We start from the raw sequence: 9,394 nt of genomic DNA on the forward strand, positions 1-9,394 counted from the left end.
TGCTGCAATGCAAAAGTAAAATATAAGCTCCTCATTAACAATGTCATAATGCTACAATCACCCAGAAGATACGAGCAGTTTTCATACATGGTATTTATTCTTAATCATTTTCATAAAACACAATCTGAATTTTATTTTTGACAAAACCCTTTGAGACATTTTGATAAGGTCAACAGAAAGCACAGTCTTTTAACAGGAGGTGATCAACTTTTTGACAATAGCAGGACCAGCAGACCTAATGGAGTAATAGCCTGCAGGGTCCAGCTAAATATAATATACGAACGTAATCAACCTCTATGATGACTATTCAGAAGTAATCCCTTTAGCTTTGAACTGCAACACATATTTCAACAAGGCAAAAACCTTATGAAGAAATTCTCTGCAGACCACACTGATACAATACAGCCTTCATATCCTGCTCGATGTGTTTGCTGCTTATAGTGTTTTAAATTTAAGATAATGACTGCTGTATATTCATGTGAGCATACAACAATACTTTTGATTTGTTGTGGAAAGGTTGAATCCATTACCAGGGGTCTAGTCTATAAACTCTGACACAACCTTTACATATGAGTTATTATTTACCCTTTTCTGCTAAGACCATTAAGATGTTTGGCATGACAAAATGATAAAATTTCATTCACCTTTTCAGCCACAGAACTACCAGGTAACATCTTTTCCCTTTCAATTTATATTCACTTACAGATAGCATTTTAAAAATCTCATTTGTGTATCATACTGTATTATATGAAAATTATATGCCATTGTCTTTGTGTAAAGGAATGGGATTGTAGGTTTATTGCAATTCAGTATCGTTGACTTATTCTATTGCTCTTTGGTACAAGGTTAAGCTAAAAGCTGGTGAAATCAGATCCTTTTCTTGCCCACTTATGGGAATCTATGCTTTGAGAGTCTTTAGCTCAGATGGTAAAGAATCTGCATACGATTCAGGAGACCCAGGTTTGATTCCTGGGTGGGGTAGATCCTATGGAGAAGGGAATGGCAACCCACTCCAGTATTCTCACCTGGAGAATTCCAGGGACAGAGGAGCCTGGCAGGCTACAATCCATGGGGTCTCAAAGAGTTGGACACAACTAACACTTTCACTTTCACTGTTATTAACAAGGAGATACTTGTTTCTTGTGTGTAAGCAAATGCCACACTCTCAAGTTTGCATTGTTTCTGGTCTCCCTTGTTGGAGTGATATGGGTCCTAATCTTCCAGCTTTCTTGAAGACCTATAGGTCAAACATCTCAGATCATACCTTAAGTCAGACCTACAGCAGGAAAACTAGGTTAGGAATTAAATTGAGTGCTTTTACAAGATGGAACCAAGAGTCAACCGTCCCATGATTCTCACCTTATTGCAAGTGAACAGAAATCTCCAAACACCTGGATGATAACTTCATATCTTCTTTTATGTAAGTTAACCTTTGTTAAGGTTTCCTATGACAGTGGAAAGAAAGATGTCCCTTTCAATGTAGGGGACTGGAATGCAAAAGTAGGAAGTCAAGAGATACCTGAAGTAACAGACAGGTTTGGTCTTAGAGTACAGAATGAAACAGGGCAAAAGTTAACAGAATTTTGCCAATAGAACACACTGATCATAGCAAACACCCTCTTCCTACAATACAAGAAACGACTCTACACATGGATATCACCAGATGGTCAACACTGAAATCAGATTGATTATATTCTTTGCAGCCAAAGATGGGAAAGCTCTATACAGTCAACAAAAACAAGATCAGGAGCTGACTGTGGTTCAGATCATGAACTCCTTAAATTGAAGAAAGTGGGGGAAACCATTAGACTATTCAGGTTTGACCTAAATTAAATCCCTTATGATTATCCAGTGGAAATGACAAATAGATTCAAGAGATTAGATCTGATAGAGTGCCTGAAGAACTATGGATGGAGGTTCATTATACAGGAAGCCATGATCAAAACCATCCCAAGAAAAATAAATGCAAAAAGGCAAAATGGTTGTCTGAGGAGGCCTTAAAAATAGCTGAGAAAAGAAAATAAGAAAAGGCAAAGGAGAAAAGGAAAAATATGTCCATCTGAATGCAGAGTTCCAAAGAATAGCAAGCAGAGATTAAAAAAAAAAAATCCTTCCTAAGTGAACAATGCAAAGAGATAGAGGAAAACAACAGAATGGGAAAGACTAGAGGTCTCTTCAAGAAAATTAGAGATACCAAGGGAACATTCCATGCAAAGATGGGAACAATAAAGGACAGAAATGGTATGCACCTAATAGAAGCAGAGGATATTAAGAAGAGGTGGCAAGAATACACAGAAGAATGATACAAAAAAGACCTTAATGACCCAGATAATCACGATGATGTGATCACTCACCTAGAGCCAAACATCCTGGAGTACAAAGTCAAATGGGCCTTAGGAAGCATCACTACGAACAAAGCTAGTAGAGGTGATGGAATTCCAGTTGAGCTATTTCAAAGTCTGAAAGATAATGCTGTGAAAGTGCTGCACTCAATATGCCAGCAAATTTGGAAAACTCAGCAGTGGCCACAGGACTGGAAGCAGTCACTTTTCATTCCAATCCCAAAGAAAGGCAATGCCAAAGAATGTTCAAACTACCACACAATTGCACTCATCTCACATATTAGCAAAGTAATGCTCAAAATTTTTCATGCTAGGCTTCAACAGCACGTGAACCGTGAACTTCCAGATGTTCAAGCTGGTTTTAGAAGAGGCAGAGGAACCAGAGATCAAATTGCCAACATCTGTTGGGCCTTGGAAAAAAACAAAAGAATTCCAGAAAAACATCTACTTCTGCTTAATGGACTATGCTAAAGCCTTTGACTGTGTGGATCACAGCAAACTGTAGAAAATTCTAAAAGAGATGGGAATACCAGACCGCTTGACCTGCCTCCTGAGAAACCTGTATGCAGGTCAAGAGGCAACAGTTAGAACTGGTCATGGAACAACAGACTGGTTTCAAATTGGGAAAGGAGTACATCATGGCTGTACATTGTCACCCTACTTAGATGCAGAGCACATCATGCAAAATGCTGGGCTGGATGAAGTGCAAGCTGGAATCAAGATTGCCAGGAGAAATATCAATAACCTCAGATATGCAGATGACACCATCCTAATGGCAAAAATTGAAGAGGAACTAAAGAGCCTCTTGATGAAAGTGAAAGAGGAGAGTGAAAAAGTTGGCTTAAAACTCAGCATTCAAAAAATGATGATCATGGCATCTGGTCCCATCACTTTGTGGCAAACAGATGGGGAAACCATGGAAAGAGTGACAGACTTATTTTCTTGGGCTCCAAAATCTCTGCAGATGGTGACTGCAGCCATAAAATTAAAAGATGCTTGCTCCTTAGAAGAAAAGTTATGACCAACCTAGGCAGTGTAACCAACCAAAAGCAGAGACATTACTTTGCCAGCAAAGGTCTGGATAGTCAAAGCTATGGTTTTTCCAGTAGTCATGTGTGGATGTGAGTGTTGGATCATAAAAAAGGCTGAGCACTAAAGAGTTGATGCTTTTGAGCTGATGTGTTGGAGAAGACTCTTGAGAGTCCACTGGACTACAAGGAGATCAAGCCAGTCAATCCTCAAGGAAATCAATCCTGAATATTTATTGGAAGGACTGATGCTTAAGCTGAAGCTCCAATACTTTGGCCACCTGATGCGAAGAGCTGACTTATTAGCAAAGACCCTGGAACTGCAAAAGACTGAAGGCAGGAGGAAAAGGGGATGATGGGACAAGATGGTTGGATGGCATCACCAACTCAATGGACATGAGTTTGAGCAAGCTCCAAGAGATGGTGAAGGACCAGGAAGCCTGGTGTGGTGCAGTCCCTAGGGTCAGAAAGAGTCGGACATGACTGAATGACTGAAGAACAACACAGCAAGTGTGAATGTCTTTTATTTAAACCAGAAACTGTGACCCAAATTGAGTAAAAGAAAAGTTGTGCATACAGTTATTCTTCTCAGAGAATCTACTTGGAAATATTTCACAATAAAAATCACCTTGGCTCAACACCTGCGAAATGAATGTTAAACAATTATTTGAGACCAGCCAGGTATAATTTCAAAGTTGGAAAGTCCAGGAACAGTTTCTCCAGTTTAAGAAATATTGTTGCTGCTACTGCTGCTGCTGTCACTTCAGTCATGTCCGACTCTCTGCAACCCCAGAGACGGCAGCCCACCAGGCTCCCCTGTCCCTGGGATTCTCCAGGCAAGAACACTGGAGTGGGTTGCAATTGCCTTCTCCAGTGCATGAAAGTGAAAAGTGAAAGTGAAGTTGCTCAGTCATGTCCGACTCCTAGCCACTCCATGTGGACTGCAGCCTACCAGGCTCCTCTGTCCATGGGAATTTTCAGGCAAGAGTACTGGAGTGGGGTGCAAGAAATATTGTTACACCCTGCCAAACCAAAGGGAATGCTGGATTGAAGACATTAGATAGTATAAAACAGGCATTAGGATGTCTGGATGGTTCTCTATATTATGATGCATTGAAAATATTCAACTGAGAAGCCCAAGGTAGTTCTTTACTTCAAAGAGTGATGAAATATATTAGTTAAAGTAAAGGCTAAGCTTCTATTACAAAGAGTCCCAAAGGTACAGTAGCTTAAGTATAGGGGAGTTTGTTTCTTCCCTAATCCTGAAGTGAGCTGTCTATATTTACAAGGTAGTCCCACAGGCATTCAGAAGGTCCTGACCTTCTGTCTTATTGCTCCACCATCCTCCGGGGCAGGGTCTCTCAATATTGCACTATTAAAATTTTGAGGTGAATAATTTTTTTTGTTGGGGAGAATGGTATGTCTGTCATGAGCATTGTAAGATATTTAGCAGCATCCTTGGTCTCTACCCACTAGATGCCAATTGCACTTCCACCTACCAGTTTTAACAACAAAAATATCTGCAGATGTTTCCCAATCTTCCCTGTGGAGAAAAATCATTCAGTTGAGAACCACTGACTTGGATGTCATTATCATCCGCATGGTCGGAACCAAATCATAATTCTCCGTGTTCAAGATTGAGGAAATGGAAAGTTTAAGGAGAAATGAATGCCCATTGCCTAATGCTCAGACCCAGAAGCAGTGTGTTTCATTCTGTCCACACTCATTGATGAGAACTTATTCATGTGTCTTCAACCAAATCTGTACATGCTGATGGGGAAGATTTAGTGGAGTACAAAAAAACTGATACGTGAAAGACAGAAGGAATTACTGGAGCCATGTCTTGTGTATTCAAGAGAGAATGAGATCTAGTAAAGAAGTAGCGGGGTTGGCCTTAGATAGGAGCATGGGGGCATGAAACATACAGGACAGAATTAAGAGAATAACTCTTGACACAGAGCTTGTAGAAGCTTTTTCCTACTATGTTTTATTTCCTCTATGAAAATGGAAAATAAATCATCAGATGAGAATTATGATGCATATGGAGAGTTGTAGGTTTTGGAAAATGGAAAAAAAAAAGAGTAGATAAGTCATCTAGGAAAGTGGAAGAATGAATGGACTTAGGAATGTTTAATAGGATGGCCTGAACATATTAATGACATGACATGCATGCAGGCTCAGTCTTGTCCAACTCTTTGGGACCTGTAGCCTACCAGGCCCCTTTGTCCATGAATTCTCCGAGCAAGCATACTGGACTGAGTTGCCATTTTCTACTCCCGGGGATCTCCCCAATCCAGCGATTGAGCCTGCATATCACACATCTCCTGTATTGGCAGGCAGATTCTTTACTACTATGCCACCTGGGAAGCCGTGAAGGGTTCCCCCTAATGTCTGTGACCATGAATTTAAAGTGAGACCCACTTGTATGTTTTTCCAGCTGAGCCTCATGCTTCCGGACAGGAATAGGCAGCACGTTGGATTTACCTAGGGTTATAGTTTTGTCAAGTGAGTACAACAAAGTGAGAAAAGGGTAAGGAAGTCAGCACTTATGCAAGAGGGTGAATGACCATGGAATTTAAACGGTTCAAAGAAGGGAAAGAGGAAATCAAAACAGAGAGGAACAATGAAAAGATGATAGAACTGGAAATCCCAGTAGGGTTGAAGAACTGCTGGTGGTGGGGTAATAGAGGGAGTGATCTAGAAAGGATGAAAACTGGTAGTCGGCTAGTTGAATGCAGGTAACTGAGGGGGCCTGCAGTTACTGGTAGTGACGAAGTCTGAGAATGAGCATGGGAACTGGTAGCTTCAGTAAGGTAAAGACACAGCCTAAAAGAACAGAGCTCAAAGAATTGAGATCCAGGGCGAAAGAGTCTTCTGCATGAACATCTAAATTGGTACATTAAGAAAGTAGTCAGAAAGTGACAATAAGCCAATGATCCAATGGACTGAGAATACTACAGCTGCAGGTAGATCACAACAGTAGTTGAGTATGTAACCGATGATGTGAGTTTCAGGAAGAGAAGAAGGGAAGGCAGGTGCCCTGAAAGAGAAAAATAGGGGGGAGGACACCTGCCCTTCTCCACGTCCAATAGTAAGAGGACCAAGGGAAAGAAAAAGTAAAAGGGTTTCTGGGCTGGCAGTATCCTCAGAGGACAGCCAGGTTTCTGTCAGAGCAAGAAAGGAAAAGAAATTTCAGAAAATAGAGTGAGAATACAGTGGAAATATTTCAGGAGTTGTAGTGAGAGATAGGGACCAAATATGAAATGTGCCAAACCTTATGAAAAGTAGAATGCAGGAAATGAAGGGGCACATGGACACCTGTCATCAGCAAGGATAAAGAGCATCTTGTTAGATACATCCCAGTGCCTTCAAGTCAAAAGTGGAAGGGCAGATAAGAAGGTTAAGTAACAAACTAGTGTATCAATTCATGTCTAAGTTTCCTAAATCTTATTTATTTGGATGCTTTATATCGGTCTCTAAATTAATTGTCCTTCTCAGTTTTTGTTTAACGAGTCATCTGATCCCCAAACAGTGGCTATTCCAGTTGCTGTTTCACCCCACAAGAATTCTGTGGGTTAGGAACTCCAGTATGGCTTGGCTCAACATCAGCTGAGGTTACCTAGTGATGATACTCAACTGACAGATGGGTGGATTTGCTAACTGACTGGAACTTTGGTGGGATGGTTAGAAGGTCATCTGGGACTGTCAACTGGAGCATCTATACATGGCCTTGCAGGACGGCAATCTCAGGGTGGTAGGATTTCATATATGGCAACTGGCTTCCTCCAAAGCAAGCATCTTAAGAGAACTGAATGGAAGCAGCATAGCTTTTTCTGATTTAGCTTCAGAAGTCATGAAGTCACTTCCTCCACATGCTATTGATTACGAAAGAGTCCAAAGCCTAGCTCAGTTTCAGCAGGAGGGAAATTGGATTCTACCTTTTGAAGGGGAAATGGCAAGGTCATACTTCTAAGGAACATGCAGAGTGGGAGATATCATTGTGGCCATCTTTGACCAATATTCTCTGTAACACAAGTGATACATAACAGCTGTGTTTATATAACATTACATTATACACAGTTGATATGGGTTAGAGTTGTTGTTGTATTATGTTAATCCCTCAGTGTGTCCAGTTCTTTGTGACCCCCATGGATTGTAGCCTGCCAAGCTCCTCTGTCCAAGGGATTCTCCAAGCAAGAATACTGGAGTGGGTTGCCATTCTCTTTTCCAGGAGATCTTTGTAACCCAGAGATCAAACCTGGGTCTCCTGCATTGCAGGCAGTTTCTTTACTGTCTGAGACACCAGATACCCCAAAAAGGGATTTCCAGGTTCAAACTCGTAAGAACTGTAAACTGTTTTTGAGATAAAACATTAAATGTATACATCTTTTTTCTTTAGGAGAGTTTAGAAGATCCACAATGGAAAGTTTATATCACACCTCAGAGTTTTCGGAAGAGGAATCCAGTGGGTATGATAAATCAAGTTAAACTTTCTATTAAGTATCCACATTATACAAGATACTAAATATTAATACAATGTAACTCTCCAAACACACAGAAAAAAGTAACTTCATCTAACACTTGGTAAGTCATAGATAATACTGAAACACCATTTAAAAAATCACAAATGTACTTTACATAAGGTTAAGTACTTTTAATCTTTTCAGCTAAGTCTAAAAATTACAGAATACAAAATGCAGTCAATCCTTGAACAACATGGAGGTTGGGGTGCTAACCCTCCTCCACACAGTAGAAAGTATCCATATACCCTATAGTCAGCCCTTCGTATACTTGTTTCCTCCATATCCTCAGCTCTGAATCTACAGATTCAACCAGCCACCAATTGTATAGTACTGCAGTATTTACTGTTGAAAAAGTCTGCATATAAGTGGACTCCCAAAGTTCAAACTTATGTTGTTCGAGGTCAGTTGTAATGTGGCAAGTGTGTGTGTGTGTGTTTTTAACTTTCTAGCCCAATATAAAATTTCATAATTTATTTTAGATTTTCAGGTAATCAAAAAAATGACACTTAAACCAGCTTTTGATTCAGCAACAAAGGATGAAGAAATGTACCACCTCAGTCTTCAATACCTGCTACAGGAGTATGTTACAAATAATACAGACAGAGTTATAATAAAGATAGGGTTATAACAAAACTATGACTATGTTTTCATTGGAATTTGTATTACAATTTACTACCAATTTAGCCTAAAACATTTAAATTCTTGAAAAATAAATTTATCTCAAATGCTTAGGAATACCAATAATTATCCGTAAGCTAAACTGTAAAATTTTCCTCTTATCCATTATTCTACAAGAAATAGTGCTACTTTAGAATTGAAATTTGGTTGTGTCTAATGAGAAAATCATCTTAAGCTTAAGGAAATCTGTGCTGAATAAAGGTGGGTAAAGATTTTTTTTAATTCCAGAGAATCTTTTTAATATACATAAAAGGATTATAAGCAATAAAGACTACCATATTGATAACTACTGCTCCAACAGTTTCCTTTACCTGGGAAAGTGAGAATAATTTTACTTTTTATACATAATTGGTTAAAATTTTTCCACATACATGACTATACATTGTGTACAGTACGTTTTATTGTTTTAACAATAAAAACTATTAAAGACCAAAATGATTCTGTTACCATAGTGTAAAGTGTTTCCTTAAGCATTTTCTTTACAAATACACCATCTCATCTCACTGCTTAAAAAGATTGACTATGAGAAAACTTTTATTTGTTTTATAAGAACAATTCTAGCTTTGAAGTTCTAAATCCAAATAACAGATGCTTATTTTTCCCTTCTAAAACCACTTCTGTAATAGCAGCCTTTTGCTGGAGTGTCTTCTTAAACTAATTTTAAGATCCTTTAAAAAGATGTTTGGAAAGTTTTTTGGGAATATTTTTAATCCCCACATTTTTGAAAACACTTCAGGACATTAGATGCATGAAACATAAGCCTGTCGGGAAGGTTAGTAGAAACTAGAATTTACGATCAAATGCTAAACAGCCACACTGCTCT

The 9,394-nt window shown here is 39.1% G+C and overlaps 1 protein-coding gene across 1 annotated transcript in view; it reads left to right on the forward strand.

Moving 5' to 3' along the window:
- TTC29 (tetratricopeptide repeat domain 29) overlaps positions 1–9,023 on the forward strand; it is a 272,705-nt gene extending 263,682 nt beyond the window's left edge. The window contains exons 12-13 of the mRNA XM_027956246.3: positions 7,770–7,839; positions 8,373–9,023. Coding sequence (XP_027812047.1) covers positions 7,770–7,839; positions 8,373–8,403 — 101 coding nt within the window. The 3' untranslated portion in view covers positions 8,404–9,023. The remainder of the gene's footprint in view (positions 1–7,769; positions 7,840–8,372) is intronic.
- Positions 9,024–9,394: the final 371 nt, after the last annotated feature.

Source organism: Ovis aries, chromosome 17 (assembly GCF_016772045.2).
Source record: "Ovis aries strain OAR_USU_Benz2616 breed Rambouillet chromosome 17, ARS-UI_Ramb_v3.0, whole genome shotgun sequence".
NCBI classification, from domain to species: Eukaryota; Metazoa; Chordata; class Mammalia; order Artiodactyla; family Bovidae; genus Ovis; species Ovis aries.